The sequence below is a fragment of the Choloepus didactylus genome, chromosome 3 (assembly GCF_015220235.1).
Source record: "Choloepus didactylus isolate mChoDid1 chromosome 3, mChoDid1.pri, whole genome shotgun sequence".
NCBI lineage: Eukaryota > Metazoa > Chordata > Mammalia > Pilosa > Megalonychidae > Choloepus > Choloepus didactylus.
Window position 1 is genome coordinate 107170215 of NC_051309.1, and position 22382 is coordinate 107192596.

Genomic DNA, 22382 nt, shown 5'->3' on the forward strand with positions numbered 1-22382 from the left:
CGATTTCTGCCCTTAAAAAGCAAGCATCTGAATTTTCTGACTACAATGTTTCTTTTATGTTGGCAAAATACACTCAGATTGTATTAAAACATACAAGCATTACTGGTTCAGCCTGTATATGATCCTGAAATGTTCTAGATGTACAAATTAGAATATCTAGGTAATTGCACAGTAATTGAAAGCTGGTTTAAAAAGTGTTTTAACAAGTTTTATCTTTCTTATATTACCCCAAGTAAGTAAGACACACTAAAACTAACTTCATTTCTAGAGAATCAATATCCAAAACCTCTTGAAAAAGACTGCAATTTTAAGTCATGCAAAGGCTTATGACAACAAGTCTTAACTTTTTGTTAAATCTGACATGAAATAACAAAAATCAACTCTCCTTCATGAAGTTGATCACAAAGCATAAATAAATTAATAAACTTTGATCACAGATACTGTCATTCTCTTGACAAGCTCTGCATTTTGAGCATTGTAGCCTTCAATATCTCAGAATCCCTGGTGGAGGAAATCCCTGATGTTTCAATAGTAAGAGACTGCAGAAATGGAGACCTAAGAACACTGTGGAATATCCACTATGGGGCAAACGTATCCAGGCAACCAGTAAAGGAAGCAAGTTCCAACCAGTAGTCAAAAGTTCTAGGGGATATGGAGGATTTCCAAAAGAAGGCTATCTTAGGGACAAAGAAGAGAGACTATTTGGGGCTAAAGGATGACAAGACTGAAAATTTCTAATCCTGCTGAAGAATAATCACCAAGTGAAACAGTTGTGAGGAGATGGACAAACAAAAAAAGGTAGTTCCATAGATGAAGACCCATTGTTCACCATTACCCTTCACTTTGTGAATCGACTACAAGGTAAGATGATTAATGAATGATATAGCCTCACAGGTGTTAACTCAGAAATTATACCATCAAAAGCGGTATACAGGACTAATAAAAGTAAATATCCTAAAATAGTTACTTACGCCCAAAAGTCTTCAACAGTATCAAATTTAGAGATCAGTCGAAGGTTTGCTTGCCAAGTTTTGCTTTTATCATTTTTAAAAAACCAAAGCGCCCATCTAAAACAGAAGACAGTGTCAAAAAAATGGTGGTTGTATTACAACGGTAAATAATGGGTAGTTTTCTCTATTTTGTGGCTATTACACAATAAATTCTCTGCTACACCTAGAGACCACCCCCCCCCCCCCGCCAGGCTCATTCATCAGTGGAATTCACAAAAATGTAATAAAGAGACATTTACAGTGTGCTAAGTGCTATGATGATAGAGATAATGAAGCACAGTTAATAAAAACAAAGCAAAGGCACTTAAGCAGAAAGGAATGTGACAAGAAAGTTGCGTTTTCAGAGGGAAAAAATGGTATTTATTAGCCAAGAAAGAGATGGGAGTGTTAGAAATGGGGAAAAATATTAAACATGATTGTGTATTTACTCAAACACACAACTGGGAGAGTAATAAAATTCAATAAAGGGACTCATTGACTAATGCTGCCACAGTTAAGTTCTGAAATAATGCATAACAGCAGTTCCTATACATTTGTATATACTTGTTTTAAAAAAAATTTTTTACTCTAGTACCATGAAGATAAAAGTTACATTTAAACAGGTTATATTATCCCAAGAAATATTTAGTAGAATTAAATTCAATGTTATCTAGACTATCATACCAAGGGAAAGTCAATGGGAAATTCCATTTTCTATCAGTAAAGATGCTATCCTGAAGAGATTTTCAAATAGACACATTTTCATAACTCAATGATTAACACTCAATAGTTAGAGATAAGAATGAGATGCGTTTCAACATCTACTTGATAATTTTCATGCATTTGGCAATCCAGAAAAAAACGGTATTTGACTACATGAAAATCAAATACCTCTAAAAAACATGTAATTTCATAATGTTAAAAGACAAATGATTTGAATATTTACAACTTAATCCCCATGCCCCCACCCCCAGAGTGGGTATCTCTAATATACAATGTATGGAAATAAATTTGAAAAGATAACTCAAAAGAAAAAAAATGGACAAAAGAACTAAACAGACTGTCCACAGAAAAAATCCACAAATGATCCACATAATAAAAAAAATGTTTTAAGCCCTCAATAAAATAAATAAATGCCTATTAAAAACAGATAAGTTATTTTCACCAATCAGTTTGGGACCAGACTGGGGCAATAATCAAAAAGACTGATGATACCACTTTGCAAAGGTGTGGAAACCAGGAACTTATAAACTGTTAAGAGTCTTGAGCTGTTGAAGGAGGATAACGGTTGTTAAAAGGTAGTTTTAACACTGGAAATCTGAGATTTTACCCTATAAATATATTTCCATGTGTACACTGATATTATATAAAGATGTACATTCCAGCACTGTTTGTAAATAGGAGAAAAAAGTATATACCCATGAATGTTAGCCTAGAAAATACACAACTATATATTCATATAAAACTATACAGTAGTTTAAAATAATGAGGCAAAATCTGCATATACAAACAAAACTCAATTATATGGTCATTTGCATAAAAATTTATGGAAGACAATAAACAAATTTAACATTTACTTCTCTGGAGAGTAAAGAAAAGTAAAATAGAGGAGAGGATAGTTGAGGAAAGTAGAGAACTTTTATAAAAATTGTACCCTGTTCATTTAGTCTTTCTTATAGTTGTTATTTTTAAGAAAGCAAAATAAATTCTACAATATTTAGAAAAATAAATGAGGAAATTACCAAAAATTTTAACTATAAAGCAATCTAAAATATTTTTCTATTTAATATTTATTGTTTTACACAAAAAGTAAAATTTATAGAGACACTTAAGCCTTCATTTTAAGACTCCATTTTTAAGATTTAATCAATTTGCTTCTTGATGAGGACATGTTTCAGGAATCTCTTCTTAGAAGATTTCATTCAAGCTGTGAGGGTCCTTTGCCTGGATTACTTCTCTCCCACAATAACAGTTAACACTAAAAACTGTGTTCACAGACAGCTTGAAGGTTTTCACAGTTAGCTCTTCTATAAGATACCACTGAAAAGACTGAAAAAAACTACACTAAGGGTTGTGGCAATACTGATAAGTTGAACCATATAAAACTAACCACTAATCAACTGTTCAACCTAATACATTTAGTATAGTTCTTTCCTGAGGAAGGATTTTATCCTTCATGGACTATTTTGACCTCTGATGTCTCACTAAGCTAACAATCCCCATTGTTTGGAGGACTGATTTGTTTCTCACTGAAGCACATTCTGGATCACAGGGCCTCTTATGAGGTAAAAAACAAATTAAATAAGAAAAAGAAAAGAAGACAATGAAAGGAACTGAAAGACTCAAAAGGACCACTAGCAGTTAATTCCAATTTATCTTCTTCCAGATTCTTAGAATAATTCTGAGTTGGCATCTTCTTCACGTCATCAGTTTTCAGTTAATTCAAGTCAATTTTCATTATATAATCCAGAAAGACATTAAGTAAAAGTACAAACATACTGAGGAGGGGTGGGATAGAATTGAGAAAAACTATATAATGAACTGCTACTTAACTTTCTACAACTATTAACTAAGAAAACTCATCTCAACTTTTTCTCTTGTAACTTGCCTGCTGCCTCTTGAATACAAAGCAATGAACCTCTGGATTACATATTCCCTAGCTCTCTCCTTTCTCTTTCAAAGCCCAACTTCAAAGTTGCCTGTTCTTGCTCTATACATTTGTATATTTCCAATTCATTCTTCAAACTACTCCAACCCTTTTTTTCATCATCCACAATCTACTAAAAAACTTCTTCCTAAGTTAGCAAGGACTTTCCACTTGTTCAATGGAAATTTTAAGACCTGGCTTTATTTGACCTTTTGGTGACACATACACCCAGTCCTCCTTAAAACAAAACATTTTCATGGCTTCCATGAACACTACTTTCTCCTATTTACATGGTTTATATATCATATCCTTCATAGGCATTCTTCTTCAACACAAGTCTCCTAAATGCTGGTTCCCAGGCCTCTGTTGTGCATCAACTCACTTCTTAAGAGAATTCAATGACTACTGTGGCTTCAATTACCACCAATATTCTGACAAATTTCAAGCCAATCTTTTGCCCAGTTCTCCTTTCTGAGCTTTAGACTCACACATCAAACCACATACTAGATATGGGTCATCTAAGTAAAAATGGAATTCTCAACCCTAACATATCTAAAATTAGTCTTATCTAACCTCCCCTTCCAAACCTGTTCTATCACCATTCACCTTGCTGCCTAAATAAGAAAACCTAGGTGTCACCCCTGATAACTTACTCTTCACATTCAATCATAAAATACTGTCATTTCTCCCTAAGATATCTGAACTTTCCTACTTTCTCCACTCCTATCATCATGCTAGTTCTGGTTACCCTCATCCTTTGTCTGGATTACTCCAAGAGCCTCCAATACATTCTCCATACTACTTTCAGAATGATCATTCTAAACCCACATCTAAGCTCCTCCCTTAATATAAAACTCTTCAAAGATTCTGTACTTCATGATGAATATGATCCAAATTCTCTAGCCAGGCATAATTCCCTGCCTCATTTCTATACTCTACCACAATCTTCCTCTGACCACCCTCCCTCTAATCTTCAATACCTATGGTCCTTACATAATGAACCATGGAGTCTCCTAACACTCCATACTTTCCTCTTACATCTGAGAACTTGTGCAATACTCTCCCACATTTCCCATCCACCTAGCTTTAGAGAGTTCAGCCTATGCTTTACATCTTCCAGGAAACTTACTGTGGCATGTGCCCCTGTGAGCACCACTTCTCCAACCTTCACTGGTTTAAATACCCATGTTTGTGTTCCCACTATATCATGGACTTACATATTAAGTCACCCCCAATATGGACTCTTTTTTTTTTCCAAAGACAGACCCTGTATCTTTGGTGACTACTGTGTTCCCAGCATATGGCATAGCAATTGGTAGAGTGTAGGGGTTCACAGAAAAAAAATATGTATGCTACATAAAGAAGAATTAAATCATAGTTGAAATCCTAGGAAGCCATTCATTAATGCTTTAAAGCATAAATACTAAAAATTCTTTTAGTATTTAGACTTTTTTGTCCCTATATTAACACTAAAAAGGATTACAGTGTAGTGACTTGTTAAGATAAGACAAAAAGGCTTACCTGTTCTGTAGTGGATGTTTAATATAGTGTTCTGGGTTAGCAACCTCCTGATTAGATTCTGTTTTCTCTTCTTCTGTAGGTGGGGGATTAGGAGTTGGGGTGGTTTCCTAGTGGAAAATAATAAAACATTACTTTAAATTTCTTAACACACCTATGACAACAATACTCTAAGTAGAGTTGAACCAATGCTAATATCTTTTTAAGGGGAAGGAATCAGAGCAGTCATTTTATAAAATACTCCAGAGATCAGCCTCTAAGAAAGGCACCAGACTCTCCATTCTAGTATCTCTTCATTAAGAGAAAAAGGTTTCTCAGATTTTAAAATATAATAAGAAATGATAAAGGGCATATTATAATTATTACATATATTACAAACACACATGCGCGAATGATAGATATCTTCCCACTTGCAGCTTTTTTTATGTCAGGAACATAGTCAGAGACCATACAATAAAATTGAGAAACTCAACTCTCTTTCTTAACATATTATAATAAAGTAATGTGCATAGTATTGAAGGAGAGTGGGGGGGATAAGAGTACAACTAAAGTTTGAAGAGTATAATAACTACCTCATGATTACCAAAAAAGGCTTTGTAAAATGACCAAGACTATGCTACCCAGGCCCTTGCCTTCATGTTACACTGTTTACCCTATGGTAACTTGAAAGTTCACCAACTTATTTTCAATTGGCCCTAAGTAAAGAGGCTGAATATCGGCTTAGACATAAATCTTCTTCCAGGCTAGGCATAAAGAATATTTTCATCTAAAAACGCCAGACAAAAAAAGGAGCTTAGAAGTAATAGTTTAAGACCAGTATCACCACATTCCTCCATGTAGCTCTTTATACTATTATAACGGTGGTTTCAAATAAACAGCCAAGGAAATCCAGCCAATGACCAAACTTATGCTACCCAGGCCCTGTGATTACCACAAAAGTGATAATCACAACTGCAACAAGTGTTTGCGTACCAGATTTAAACTGAACCAGGATGTCCAAGGAAAAGATCCCAGATGGGGGAAGGAAAATGCAAAAAAGAATGAAAAGCTAAACGCATGTAAATACATAAAGGACTATTTACCATTTAAAGAAGCATAATAGGGAGGCGGGGCAAGATGGAAGACCAGTGAGCTGTATGTTTTAGTTACTCCTCCAGGAAAGTAGGTAGAAAGCCAGGAACTGCGTGGACTGGACACCACAGAGCAATCTGTCTTTGGGCATACTTCATACAACACTCATGAAAATGTCGAACTGCTGGGATCAGCGAAATCTGTAAGTTTTTGCGGCCAGGGGACCCGCGCCCCTCCCTGCCAGGCTCAGTCCCGTGGGAGGAGGGGCTGTCAGCTCCGGGAAGGAGAAGGGAGAACTGCAGTGGCTGCTCTTGTCGGAAACTCATTCTACTGATCCAGACTCCAAACATAGATAGACAGAGACCAGACACCAGAGAATCTGTGAGCAGCCAGCCCAGCAGAGAGGAGACAGGCATAGAAAAAAAAAAACAACACGAAAAACTCCAAAATAAAAGCAGAGGATTTTTAGAGTTCTGGTGAACACAGAAAGGGGAAGGGCGGAGCTCAGGCCCTAAGGCGCATATGCAAATCCCGAAGAAAAGCTGATCTCTCTGCCCTGTGGACCTTTCCTTAATGGCCCTGGTTGCTTTGTCTCTTAGCATTTCAATAACCCATTAGATCTCTGAGGAGGACCCTTTTTTTTTTTTTTTTTAATCCTTTTTTCTTTTTCTAAAACAATTACTCTAAGAAGCCCAATACAGAAAGCTTCAAAGACTTTCAATTTGGGCACGTCAAGTCAAGAGCAGAACTAAGACAGCTCTGAGACAAAAGGCAATAATTCAGGGGCTGAGAAAATTCACTAAACACCACAACTTCCCAAGAAAAGGGGGGTGTCCGCTCACAGCCACCATCCTGGTGGACAGGAAACACTCCTGCCCATCGCCAGCCCCATAGCCCAGAGCTGCCCCAGACAACCCAGTGTGACGGAAGGTCTTCAAATAACAGGCACACACCACAAAACTGGGCATGGACATTAGCCTTCCCTGCAACCTCAGCTGATTGTCCCAGAGTTGGGAAGGTGGAGCAGTGTGAATTAACAAAGCCCCATTCAGCCATCATTTCAGCAGACTGGGAGCCTCCCTACACAGCCCAGCAGCCCAGAACTGCCCTGAGGGGACGGCACTCACCTGTGACATAGCACAGTCATCCCTCAACAGAGGACCCGGGGTGCACAGCCTGGAAGAGGGGCCCACTTGCAAGTCTCAGGAGCCATACGCCAATACCAAGGACTTGTGGGTCAGTGGCAGAGTCAAACTGTGGCAGGACTGAACTGAAGGATTAGACTATTGCATCAGCTTTAAAACTCTAGGATCACCAGGGAGATTTGATTGTTAGGGCCACCCCCCTTCCCCGACTGCCCAGAAACACGCCCCACATACAGGGCAGGCAACACCAACTACACACGCAAGCTTGGCACACCAATTGGGCCCCACAAGACTCACTCCCCCACTCACCAAAAAGGCTAAGCAGGGGAGAACTGGCTTGTGGAGAACAGGTGGCTCGTGGACGCCACCTGCTGGTTAGTTAGAGAAAGTGTACTCCACGAAGCTGTAGATCTGATAAATTAGAGATAAGGACTTCAATAGGTCTACAAACCCTAAAAGAACCCTATCAAGTTCAGCAAATGCCACGAGGCCAAAAACAACAGAAAATTATAAAGCATATGAAAAAACCAGACGATATGGATAACCCAAGCCCAAGCACCCAAATCAAAAGACCAGAAGAGACACAGCACCTAGAGCAGCTACTCAAAGAACTAAAGATGAACAATGAGACCATAGTACGGGATATGAAGGAAATCAAGAAGACTCTAGAAGAGCATAAAGAAGACATTGCAAGACTAAATAAAAAAATGGATGATCTTATGGAAATTAAAGAAACTGTTGACCAAATTAAAAAGATTCTGGACACTCATAGTACAAGACTAGAGGAAGTTGAACAACGAATCAGTGACCTGGAAGATGACAGAATGGAAAATGAAAGCATAAAAGAAAGAATGGGGAAAAAAATTGAAAAAATCAAAATGGACCTCAGGGATATGATAGATAATATGAAACGTCCGAACATAAGACTCATTGGTGTCCCAGAAGGGGAAGAAAAGGGTAAAGGTCTAGGAAGAGTATTCAAAGAAATTGTTGGGGAAAACTTCCCAAATCTTCTAAACAACATAAATCCACAAATCATAAATGCTCAGCGAACTCCAAATAGAATAAATCCAAATAAACCCACTCCGAGACATATACTGATCACACTATCAAACACAGAAGAGAAGGAGCAAGTTCTGAAAGCAGCAAGAGAAAAGCAATTCACCACATACAAAGGAAACAGCATAAGACTAAGTAGTGACTACTCAGCAGCCACCATGGAGGCAAGAAGGCAGTGGCACGATATATTTAAAATTCTGAGTGAGAAAAATTTCCAGCCAAGAATACTTTATCCAGCAAAGCTCTCCTTCAAATTTGAGGGAGAGCTTAAATTTTTCACAGACAAACAAATGCTGAGAGAATTTGCTAACAAGAGACCTGCCCTACTGGAGATACTAAAGGGAGCCCTACAGACAGAGAAACAAAGACAGGACAGAGAGACTTGGAGAAAGGTTCAGTACTAAAGAGATTCGGTATGGGTACAATAAAGGATATTAATAGAGAGAGGGGAAAAATATGGCAAACATAAACCAACGGATAAGATGGCTGATTCAAGAAATGCCTTCACGGTTATAACGCTGAATGTAAATGGATTAAACTTCCCAATTAAAAGATATAGATTCGCAGAATGGATCAAAAAAAATGAACCATCAATATGTTGCATACAAGAGACTCATGTTAGACATAGGGACACAAAGAAACTGAAAGTGAAAGGATGGAAAAAATATTTCATGCAAGCTACAGCCAAAAGAAAGCAGGTGTAGCAATATTAATCTCATATAAAATAGACTTCAAATGCAGGGATGTTTTGAGAGACAAAGAAGGCCACTACATACTAATAAAAGGGGCAATTCAGCAAGAAGAAATAACAATCGTAAATGTCTATGCACCCAATCAAGGTGCCACAAAATACATGAGAGAAACACTGGCAAAACTAAAGGAAGCAATTGATGTTTCCACAATAATTGTGGGAGACTTCAACACATCACTCTCTCCTATAGATAGATCAACCAGACAGAAGACCAATAAGGAAATTGAAAACCTAAACAATCTGATAAATGAATTAGATTTAACAGACATATACAGGACATTACATCCCAAATCACCAGGATACACATACTTTTCTAGTGCTCACGGAACTTTCTCCAGAATAGATCATATTCTGGGACATAAAACAAGCCTCAATAAATTTAAAAAGATTGAAATTATTCAAAGCACATTCTCTGACCACAATGGAATACAATTAGAAGTCAATAACCATCAGAGACTTAGAAAATTCACAAATACCTGGAGGTTAAACAACACACTCCTAAACAATCAGTGGGTTAAAGAAGAAATAGCAAGAGAAATTGCTAAATATATATAGACGAACGAAAATGAGAACACAACATACCAAAACCTATGGGATGCAGCAAAAGCAGTGCTAAGGGGGAAATTTATAGCACTAAACGCATATATTAAAAAGGATACCCGGAAGATCGGAAAGCAGTGACACGAACAGATATCTGCACGCCAATGTTCATAGCAGCATTATTCACAATTGCCAAGAGATGGAAACAACCCAAATGTCCTTTAACAGATGAGTGGATAAATAAAATGTGGTATATACACACGATGGAATACTACGCGTCAGTAAGAAGGAACGATCTCGTGAAACATATGACAACATGGATGAACCTTGAAGACATAATGCTGAGTGAAATAAGCCAGGCACAAAAAGAGAAATATTATATGCTACCACTAATGTGAACTTTCAAAAATGTAAAACAAATGGTTTATAATGTAGAATGTAGGGGAACCAGCAGTAGAGAGTAATTAAGGAAGGGGGAACAATAATCCAAGAAGAACAGATAAGCTTTTTAACGTTCTGGGGATGCCCAGAAATGACTATGGTCTGTTAATTTCTGATGGATATAGTAGGAACAAGTTCACAGAAAGGTTGCTATATTATGTAACTTTCTTGGGGTAAAGTAGGAACATGTTGGAAGTTAAGCAGTTATCTTAGGTTAGTTGTCTTTTTCTTACTCCCTTGTTATGGTCTCTTTGAAATGTTCTTTTATTGTATGCTTGTTTTCTTTTTAACTTTTTTTTTCATACAGTTGATTTAAAAAAGAAGGGAAAGTTAAAAAAAAAAAAAGAAAGAAAGAAAAACAAGGAAAAAAAAATGATTTAGTGCCCCCTTGAGGAGCCTGTGGAGAATGCAGGGGTATTCGCCTACCCCGCCTCCATGGTTGCTAACATGACCACAGACATAGGGGACTGGTGGTTTGATGGGTTGAGCCCTCTACCATAAGTTTTACCCTTGGGAAGACGGTTGCTGCAAAGGAGAGGCTAGGCCTCCCTATATTTGTGCCTAAGAGTCTCCTCCTGAATGCCTCTTTGTTGCTCAGATGTGGCCCTCTCTCTCTGGCTAAGCCAACTTGAAAGGTGAAATCACTGCCCTCCCCCCTGTGGATCAGACCCAGGGGAGTGAATCTCCCTGGCAACGTGGAATATGACTCCCGGGGAGGAATGTAGACCCGGCATTGTGGGACGGAGAACATCTTCTTGACCAAAAGGGGGATGTGAAAGGAAATGAAATAAGCTTCAGTGGCAGAGAGATTCCAAAACGAGCCGAGAGGTCACTGTGGTGGGCACTCTTACGCACACTTTAGACAACCCTTCTTAGGTTCTAAAGAATTGGGGTAGCTGGTGGTGGATACCTGAAACTATCAAACTACAACCCAGAACCCATGAATCTGGAAGACAGATGTATAAAAATGTAGCTTATGAGGGGTGACAATGGGATTGGGAAAGCCATAAGGACCACACTCCACTTTGTCTAGTTTATGGATGGATGAGTAGAAAGATAGGGGAAGGAAACAAACAGACAAAGGTACCCAGTGTTCTTTTTTACTTCAATTGCTCTTTTTCACTCTAACTATTATTCTTGTTATTTTTGTGTGTGTGCTAATGAAGGTGTCAGGGACTGATTTAGGTGATGAATGTACAACTATGTAATGGTACTGTAAACAATCGAAAGTACGATTTGTTTTGTATGACTGCATGGTATGTGAATATATCTCAATAAAATGATTTAAAGAAAAAAAAAAAAAAAGATAGAAAATAAAGAAGCATAATAACGTCTTGTGGGATTTCAAATAATGATGACCTTATCAAAGAACTTGGTATATGTGGGTTTGTGAGGTTGGGTATACCAGCAAAAGATACCCTTCCTTCTCCCAAGGTTATGAAGTACTATAAATACTCTTGTTTTTCTACTTTAAAAGACAAAGGGTAGGACTCAATCCAGATGGTGGGGTAAGAACCTTCAGATCTCCATCCCCTCAGAGAAGCTTTAAATAACTACAAAAAACTGGCAGAAACATCTTTTTTAATGCTCCAGAAAACAGTTAAAGGCTTACAGAAACTGGGCAAGTGCCAAATCAGAAAGAAAAAAAAAAAAAGGCTACTTAAAAGCAGTAGGATCTTCTGGTTCCCTGGATGACCCCATCCCTATCTCTCACAGGACAGAGCTGGCCCACACCCCCAGTGCAGATCCCTGGTCCTGGTTCCAGAGAGAGCACTATCCACTATCATGTACATAGTGGGAGCATTATCAGTTACAATCTGATTGGTAGCAGCCAGAGGAACTGAATTGGGGTATTTGTCGAATGTTCTCCATACCAGAACTTGCCCTGTGTGTAGAAGACAGCTCAAAGAACTCTCCTCCAGAATGCTGTGGGAGAGCACTCAAGTCACGGATGATTGGGGCAAGGAATGCCGGCTGCAGGACATAGTGTGCAGTGCCCAGGACTATGAGGAAACAGTTTCCTAAGGAAGAGGGAAGATTCAAATCTGCGTAAACAGGGAACAATTCCTAGGGCCATACACACATGCCCAAGCCAAGAAACATACAGAAAGGATCAAGGAGGCCCCAATGCTTGGACCTCAAGCTAGTCTCTATACTCATTGTAGGGATATGCCTGAAGAAGAACACTCCCACAGGTCACTCTGCAAAGCATGGGAAGGGTATTTCTTCCCTCCAAATTCACACCTTTTTAATTTTGGGCCATCACCTAACATTCAAGGAGCTCTGTTATAACACTAGCTGGATATAAACTTAAGGAACAAATGCCTCAGAGTCTAAATTCCAGTGACAATACATTTAAGATATCAATGTCCAAGTTGCAACAAAAGATTAAGAAACATACAAGCAAACAGGAAGTGACAGCCCAGGCAAAGGAGAAGATTAAAGCATTAGAAACCTTCAATGAGGACCAGAGCTGGGACATACCAACAAAGACTTTTTAAAAAATGGTCCTAAATATGCTCAAAGATCTGAAGTAAAACATGGACAAAGAATTAAAGGAAATCAGGGAAATGACAGATGAACACAAAGAGAATAGCAACAAAGAGATAAAAAATGATGAAAAGAAATTAAACAGAGCTGATGATCACAGTAACAAATTTAAAATTCCCTAGAGAAGTTCAACAGCAGGTTGAGCCTGGCAGAATTAAGAATTTGAATATAAAACAATTGCTATCATCCTGTCTAAGGAGCAAAAAGAGGAAAGAATGAGAAAAAGTAAACAGCCTGAGGGACCTGTGGGACACGATCAAGCATTTCAACATATGCACTATGGGAGTCAAAAAAGGAGGAGAGAATGGAGCAGAGAGACTATTCAAAGAAGTAATGGCTGAAAATATCCCAAATGTAACAGAAGACACGAATATACACTTCCAAGATGCTCAACAAACTCCAAACAGAATACACTCAAATAGATTCATGCCACAGCATATTATAATCAAACTGCTGAACACTTAAGACAGAATTCTGAAAGCCACAAGAGGCAACATGTCGCATACAAGGGAGACTCAAAAAGATTACGTGCCGATATCTCATCAGAAACCATGGAGGCAATAAGGCAGTGCAATGGCATATTTAATGGAAAGGAAACAAATTTAATGGAAACAAAAAATTGCCAATCAGAAATTCTGTAACTGGCAAAACTGTCTTTCAAAAATGACTACGAGATTAAGATATTCCCAGAGAATCAAAAGCTGAGGCAGTGCATCACCAATAAGACCAGCCCTATGAGAGATGCTAAAGAGAGTTCTGCAGGTTGAAAGGAAAGGAAAATAGACAATAGATCAAAGCCATATGAAGAAGTAAGGATTTCCAGTAAGGGTAATGACATGGGTAAATATAAATTGCCAGTACCAATGTATTTTTACTCCCTAAACGGTCTAAAAGGCAAACGTATAAATATGTCATTTGTGACAAGAAGTTTATAAAGATGGGGGATGGAGGGGTAGTATACACACAGATTTTGTACACCATTGAGTTAAGCTGGTATGAAAGCAAATAAAGCTTAAGAGATTCAGGATGCTAAAATTAAGCCCCATGGTAACTACAAAGAAAATTCAGAGACCATGTAGGCTCATAGAGACAGAAATTAAGATCACTGGTTGCCAGGGGTGGGGGTGGCAAGATGTGGCAGGGGAATTAACGTATAATGGGTATAGAAGATTTCTGTTTGGGGATATGGGTAAGTTCTAATAATAAAATATAGTGACAGTACTACAACATTGTAAATGTGATTAACTCCGCTGAATGGTATGCTTGGGAGTGGTTGTGATGGGAAACAGTTATGTTGTATATATGTTCCCACAATTAAAAAACAAAAAAAAAGAACTAAAGAGACAATGACAATTAAATGCAATACATGAACCTGGAGAGGATCTAACAAGGGGAGAAAAGGCTCAAAGGACAGTATTGGGACACAGGAAAAAATCAGAATATAGACTATAAGCTTTATAGCAATGTTAAATGTCTTCAACTGGACAACTGCACTTAAGGTAGTTACATAAGTGAATATCTTTGATCATAAGAAATGTGGGTTACAGCACTGGGAACTGAAAATGGCTGAGGCTTTCTCCACTGAGCTGAAAAAGGAACAGATAGTCCCCTTCAGAGCTAGTCTGAGGTGACCCTCTCCAAGTTATCTTCAAAAATTTTCTACATGAGCCTGGGCCTGGAGAAAGTTGGGAAGCTTGGATTCCTCATCTGCAAAACAGGGATAACAATAGCACCGCCCTCATTTGGTGGTTGTGAAAATTAAGTGAAGAAAACAAGACCTTGGACCCTACTTTTTGGACCCAGAGAATGAAATTCAGACAGAGGGAGAGAGCCATAGGAAGCAAGAAGCTGACCATCAACGGAACCTGGAAGAGAAGGGAGAGAGTGGAGGGTGCCGCTATGTGCCTTGCCATGTGACAGGCTAAGGACCAAGGAACGCTGGCAGCCAGCGCCAGAACGCCAGTCTTTGGGAAGAAAGCATTGCTTTGATGGAGCCTTGATTTGGACATTCTTTTAGCCTTAAAACTGTGAACAATTAAATTCCCATTGTTTAACCTGATCTATTTGATGATATTGCTTGAGCAACCTAGGAAACTGAAACAGGTGACCAACAAGTTCCAGTTTGTCCAGGACTTTCTTGTCTTTAAACTAAAAGTCCCATGTCCCAGGATACACCTTCCCTCCCGCAGTCCTTGGTAAACAGGGAGGTTTGGTCACCCTACAAAGGTGTCTGGTCAGGGGACTCCATCTGTCCCAAGCCTAGTCTGTTTGGCAAACGTAGGGATGAGTATCCTGCTGCTCCTGTAACTCTTTAGGGCACACTGGTGTGCCAGACCACTCCGGGTGAGGCTGAGTAATCTGCCCAAGGTCATGCAGCTAGCGGAGAGAAGAGCTGGCACTGAACCCAGCTCTGTCTGACTTCTGAGTCCAACCTCTTAAACATGATGCTTTGCCCTTCCCTATGTCTCCTTTTGCCTATCCCCTACCCTTGTCAGCACTTCTTCACCCTTAAACACTCGGTATTTTGGTGCTGTTTTCCCATCTAACAAATATTTCTCAAAATATTTACATTTTTAAAGAGTACCCCAGGAAGAAGAAGTGTGCCCAGGGGAACATCTAGATGTTACGCTAAGAATTTTTGACTTTTCCCCATTGCCATAGGGAGCCACTGAAGGTTGTGGAGCTGGGGGATTACAGGATCACTTCCAGGTTTTGAGATGCCTTCTGGCTTAGTGAGGGAGCAAGGACAGGGCAGAGACTGCCAGAGGCTGAAGTCAAGGGAGATTTGCTAAGAAGCTGGGGTAACAGACCACGTTAGCAATGATGTGTGTCTGAACCAAGGCAGAGGCTGTGGGAAACAAATGGACAGATTGAGCAGAAGTCTTAGGAAAAGGAGAGGTGTAAGATGACTTTTATTTGTTAATTTTTCAATTCATCCAACCAATCAACCTTATTTATTCCATCATTCATTTATTCAATATATATATTTACATAGTATCTCTTGGGGATTGAATCATGTCCCCCCCAAAAGGCATGTTCAGGTCCCAACTCCTGGTCCTGTTGTGAACCATTTGTAAATAGGAACTTGAAGATGTTATTAGTTAAGGTGCACCAAACTGAATGAGGTAGGCCTTCATCCAATGTGGCCATAGTCCTTACAAGCAATTGGAAATTGGACACAGAAAGAGAAGCCAGAGGGCCTCTCTCTCTAAGCCAACCCTGCAGGTGAACTCATTGTCCTCCCCTCTATGTGGGACATGACTCCCAGGGATGTAAATCTCCCTGGCAACATGGGACATGACTTGTAGAGATGAGCCTGGCCCTGGCATCGTGGGATTGAGAAAGCCTTCCTGGACCAAAATGGAGAAGAGAAATGAAACAAAATAAAGTTTCAGTGGCTGAGAGATTTCAAATAGAGTTGAGAGGTCATTCTTCTACATTATATAAATATCCCTTTTTAGGTTTTAGTGTATTGGAATAGCTAGAAGGAAATACCTGAAACTGTTGAACTGCAATCCAGGAGCCTTGATTCTTGAAGATGATTGTATAACTATATAGCTTGCACAGTGTGACTGTGTGATTGTGAAAACCTTGTGGCTCCCACTCCCTTTATACAGTATATGGACAGATGGGTGGAAAAATGAGGACAAAAAGTAAATGAATAATAGGGAGAGATGGGGGGATGGGATGTTTTGGGCATTCTTTTTTACTTTAATTTTTATTCTTATTCTTTTTTGTGTGGTAATGAAAATGTTCAAAAATTGATTGCGGTGATGAATGCACAACTGTATAATGGTACTGTGAACAACTGATTGTACACTGTGGATGACTGTATGGTTTATGAACATATATCAATAAAATTGAATTAAAAAAAAGAGAGAGAAGCCACAGGGAGCATCCAGAAGCTTGAAGTCACCAGAACCCCAAAGAGCAACACTGTCATGTATGTTGCAATGGGAAGGAAGCACCGAGGAATCCTGGGAGACTGCCGGCCAAAAGATGCCCACCCCGGGAAGGAGCAAGCCTTCTAGCCTCTGAAACAGGGAGCCAATTAATTCCTGTTGTTGAGCCATACTATTGTATGGTATTTGTTTTAGCAGCCGGGAAACTAAAACAGTGCCTAGTGAGTGCCCGGAACTGTGCTAGCCCTGAACTGGCTCTGTAGTTTTAACCCGGGTGACAAGGAGAAACTGATGGGGAACCTAGAAGCAGGAACAGGCTTCCTGGACAAAAAGATCAATATTTGACCGTGCTGAGTTTGTCAGTTGTGGCCAACCTCAGAAATTTCTCTCTGGGATCTCTAAGGAACAACCATCACAAAAAGACCACCTAAGAGAAGACACAAATTATATGGTATACTCTGAGGCCTCCCTGCCCAAAAACGTTCTTTACCCAGGCTTCATCATTAGAGATTCATTCTTTTGGATCAGTCACTGCTTCTACAAAGGGAAAATTCAAGTAATTTTTCTATGATCTTGTGACCCATGCCCCCAAATCTTCAGTGGCTCCCCATAACCTCTGGGAAAAAAACTTTGAAGTCTTTAGAATGACATGCAAACTGGCCACATCACAGTTGTAATTGTACATTTATCCATATGAATAAGTCTAAAGGCTATCTCTCTTTCTAAACTATGAACTATTTTTGTTCATCATTGTATCACCAGCACCTGGCACAGTGCCTGGCACACAGAGTCTGGTTAATAAATATTTGTTAAATGAATGAATGTATGAATGAATGATTGTAAAAGAGCAACGTGTCTTGGCTTTAGAGAGCCTGAGCTAGATGTCAGCATTCACAGATTCTGTTCTGGCTCCATTCTTGACCTTCTTGGACTAAGCCCTCTGTGGACTTGAACCCCAACCAGCCACAGCCTGGCTTCCCAGAGGCTCTGAGATCAGGAATGTGCAAAGGTTATTGGCACCTGAAGGCCCCTTTGGAACAGCTCCCACCCCTACCTCCACCCAAGGGCTTTGCTGCCTGGGCGTTTAATGTTCACTGCTGAGAGCATAGAACTGAAAGGGCTACAGCAAAAACATGAAGAATGTGTGTTTGCTAACAGCTTTTACACAACATGCTTTTCTCTTAAGAGCAATGGGAATTGCCTGGAGACCTTAGTTATCATAAGTCAAACAAACACTTTGGGCGATTTGAAGAAGAGGGGCTGTTTTGTGCCTAAGAAGGCCAAGCCCTGACCATCTGGATTTCTCTGCCCTGCCTACCTCTTCTGACAAACCTAATATAGACACACCAAGCTGGCCAGGCCAAGCCTGGAGAAAAACCCTAGTACTCAGGGAACAGGCACTGGGCAGAGGGGCTGAGTGGAGGCTGAAATCCCTCCGGCTCCCTGCTATGTCTGCCTGGGAATGGGGCACATTTTTCTAATTCACACAAAGGCCTGGAAAAGTGCCTTTTTCTACTTGCACAAAGGCATCTTATGGGTTAGTGGTGGGGCCCTTTGGGGACACTGAACAAAAATCTGCATGGTTTAAAAGCCCCTGCATCCAGTGAAAAGCTAAGTGGAACTCCAGCACCCCTGAGATGGGTTGTAAGGAGTTCCCACATCCCCTCATGTTCCAATTTCAAGCCTAGATGTTGCCACCTTCTGCTCAGCCCCCAGGAAGCCAGCTGCCCCAGACTTCTTGCCTGTCCCCTACCCCACCAGTCCCAAGGGTTGTCTTCCAAGGGTACCTTGCTATGCTTTAGAAACCTTCTAGTGGTTATGAATTCAGGCCGTAGGCTCAGGTGCAAGAAACATCACACTGCTTTATTTTCGTTAAATGAATAGCCATTGGTCTCTGAGCCCTCTTCCCTCTCTACTGGAAGAAAGTTCAGGCTTGGTGGTTATTGTGGTGCCATCTTCCTTCTTGGGGATCTGAACAGGGACGGGGCTTTAGTTGTTTCTGGGCCCTGCTGATATACTTGTTGGCTGAGCCCATACAGTCCCTGGGAAGTTTTGCTGCAACTCTGAGCCCGAGGGCTTTGCCAGGCAGGGAGCCTTGTAGATTCATTTGTGTAACGTTCATCTTGTGAGCTCTGTGAGGGCAGAGACATTGCTTTGTTCACCACTGTGTCCCCAGGGCCCAGAACCTAACAGACATAAAATATTTACGTAAGCCCCAAGTAAATGTCCAAGAACTTACTGCCCAAGGACCTGTTATCTCCCAGAGACCGCCTGCGAGGGAGTGGGGCACCTAGACACTTTGGGAATAAGCAACCTCTGTCTGCTGCCCTGGATAGCCCCGTCTCCCCTCCCTTACAGGTCTACAGATTTAACGGAAGCTTAAGAGACATCATCCAAATGCAAAGTATGGCCCTTGTTTGTATCCTGATCTGAATGAACCAACTGTAAAACAAAAAAATTATGAGACAATCGGAGAAATTTGAACATTAACTGAATATCTATCTGGTGATGTTAGGGAATTACTGTGTTTGTTGTTTGTTTGTTTGTTTTTAGCTCTGATGATGATGATATCATTGTGTTTGAAAAAAAAAAAGAGTCCTTATTTCTTAGAGATACATATTAAAGTATTTATGGACCAAAAAAAAAAAAAAAAAAAAAAAAAAAGAAATGTGCATGGTAGTATTAAGTGTTCAAGAAGCATGATGTGTACAATCTACACTCAGAAAATGGACTGATAAATAGACAGATAAATGTGTGGATAGATTGCAGAATAAAAAGTTTAAAAAAAAATAATAAACCAGTTAAAGACAGAAAGTAGATTACAGGGTACCAGGGTGTGGGCTAGGGAATGGGGAATTGATGCTTAATGGGTGCAGAGTTTCTGTTTGGGGTGATGGAACAGTTTCAGTAACAGACGGTGGTGATGGCAGCACAACACTGTAAATGTAATTAGCACCACTGAATTGTATACTTCAAACATTAAAATGGGTAAATGTTACATTTTATCTGTTACCCCCCAATCAGTCCTACAAAAAAAAAAAAAAAAAAAAGCATAAAATCTATCCATCAAGTTCAAAATCCTTATTTTAAACCATATTTTCACAAAATTTATTCAAACCTTTGACCTGAGCAGCGCATCACAGACAACTGCATCACTACAATAAGTAATTTCATGAGGTCTAAACTGCCACACTCTAACTTGGTTAGAGTAAAAAAAGTACTTTTTTAAGGTACTTTTCTATTATTCATTTCACTAGCAGGAAAATTTAGATCGTATCAAGTCTCTAGATACATTAAAAGCAGGTAATTACTCGGGGAAAAAAACCTATTCAGGACTAGAATTTTTAAAAAGTTCTTTTGTAAGAAATTGTTTTAGTGTTTATATTAAGATATGGTTCTGGATTTTTTTCTAACTAAAATAAAAAGTTATTTAGCTTCAAATACGCATGGATGTGTGAATCAGTAAGTATCCTATTTTAAAATTTTTCAATCTTACTTTTCACATTATATTAGATTTCAGACAAATGCTCTGAAACATCTTGAAAAATGTTTATTAGCCATAGATAATTTTTTCAGCATCTGAAACTTCTTAAAATTTAAGCATTTTATTGATGCTTCTCTTTGAGCCTTTTAAATTACTAACTACAGTTTAATGGTATCATGTTCAAATTTTTAAACTTTTATGAATTTCACCATCCTTAATAAAGTAAAAAATGGTTTTAATAGCCATTTGTTTTCAAGATAAAATACAAACTAGCTCAAGTTCTCCCCAAATACTCATTTGCATGGCACGGACCAAATCTAGCAATAAGATTTAGAAATCACTTCATGGTAAAAAGTACTTAAGAAAAAAGCAATAATATTAAAATCTGTAACTAACTATGGGCTTTAGTTAATAACACAGGTATAACATTGGTTCATCAATTGTAACAAATGTACCACACTAATGCAAAGTATTAATAATGGGGAGAACTGAGTGTGAGGGAAGTACAAGGGATACTCCTGCATGATTTTCTGTAAATCTACAACTGCTCTGAAAATTTTTAAATATCCATATATAAAAGGACATTTTCTCATTTGGGCTACATTTTGCTATGACCATCTATTTATCTCAGCAATCCATTCTTATTCAGCAGCAATTTAAACCAAAAAGCTTATCATCAACCATTCATTCCATAAGCTTCTTAATTTTGCAATTATCTTATAAACTATTGCAAAGGAGAAAAAAAATTTGTTAGAGACTGCTGAGTGAGATATGCCTAATTATAGAGTCATTATGTGTTAATTTATTTCAACTTATTTCATCATTTGTTATAAAATTTAATTTGGATTCAAATAATCAGGAATTTTTTCCTTCATTTTATTTAACTTAAACAAAACAAAATACCCATGTGAGATATTAAAAACGTTCAAGCAGATTCTATGGGGATAGCCCAATTCTATGGGAAAATTCCAATTCATATACCTTTTGAACCTATGGAATTATATACAATGAGAAATTATGTGCAAAATGACGGTCATGCACTAAATCCTCCAATCCAAAACAGACATCAAAAACATTTATAATTATGGGCATATACCAAATCAGAAGAAATATGCTATTTTATTTTTAAAAAGAACCATTACAAAATTGCTTTCAAGATCACTCCTCAGTTAAGCATAAACTTCTATGAACCACTAACAAATATCCAAATTATTCATCATTTAATTTGCTAGGTACTTTTAATGTAAACTGAATTTGAAAAGAAAATCAAAATTTTTTAAATTTGGATCTCCTCTTAAAACTCTTTCTAAGACAACTCAAGTACTGAGGTTATCTGGGAATTAGGATCAACCATGAAATAAATAGAACAGGACTAGATGATACTGTTAGCACCAAATTTACAAAATTCTCCCTGAAAACTCCATAATAGCTGTTTTCATGGGATACATTTTAAACATTGCTTTAATCAAATTTTTTTTAATTATACAAGACAGTCAAATAAGCAAGTAAAGGAAATATGATCATATTCATCTGTATAAGAATTAAAAAATGGCTTTCAAAGAACAAGTGCTATTGTAAGAGATTACAAACTTGTCATTTTTATGTTCCTTCCTATAGAGGACAGACAATAAAATAGTTATAATTTCCATACAGTTTAAAAACAAAACTACTGCACAGACACACCACATCCTTTCTCTGTATTCCCCCAACCCAATGGTCTCCCCCATGAGCAAATTTCATTGGAAATTACATCTTAAATATGTACATTTAACCAATATTTCTAAGTTTAAAAAGGTACTTGGACAAAAAAGGAAAGTTAAGTTAACAGACTTCACCTCATCTACTTTCAAAATAATCATATATAAAAAGATATTTTTAATCTAAAAGACAACCTGCACTTGAAAAACCACTGTATAACACATTTCAGGTGGGTACAGTGGATAGCACCAAGTGATGGAATGGTGTAGTTTTCAACAAGAAGATAGCAAGTAACCAGTGTGGCTGGCTGACAGAGTTCATGAAACCCAAGACAAGGCAAGAATGGCAGGTTGCAGTTAAGACTGTGAAAGGCCTCAAAGATCAGGCTAAAAGCATAAACCTTTCATTTTGTGGGCAATGGAAGTCATTAACTTGCAGGTCAAAGCGATGGCAAGTAAGTAAATAATAGACCAAGAAAGTTGTAAGGGAAGGAAAAAAGCCAAGCAAGGATCTAATAATTAGCTGCAAAAAAATTCAGGTAGCTTTTTACTACATTCTTCACATCAGCACACGTTATCAGGCATACC

The 22382-nt window shown here is 38.6% G+C and overlaps 1 protein-coding gene across 1 annotated transcript in view; it reads right to left on the reverse strand.

The window, feature by feature from the left end:
- The window catches only part of LOC119529673 (eukaryotic translation initiation factor 4E), a 52125-nt gene that overhangs the window by 17560 nt on the left and 12183 nt on the right, over window positions 1–22382 (reverse strand). Inside the window, exons 2-3 of the mRNA XM_037830298.1 lie at window positions 5158–5264; window positions 972–1067 (exon numbers count right to left, since the gene is read on the reverse strand). Coding sequence (XP_037686226.1) covers window positions 972–1067; window positions 5158–5264 — 203 coding nt within the window. The remainder of the gene's footprint in view (window positions 1–971; window positions 1068–5157; window positions 5265–22382) is intronic.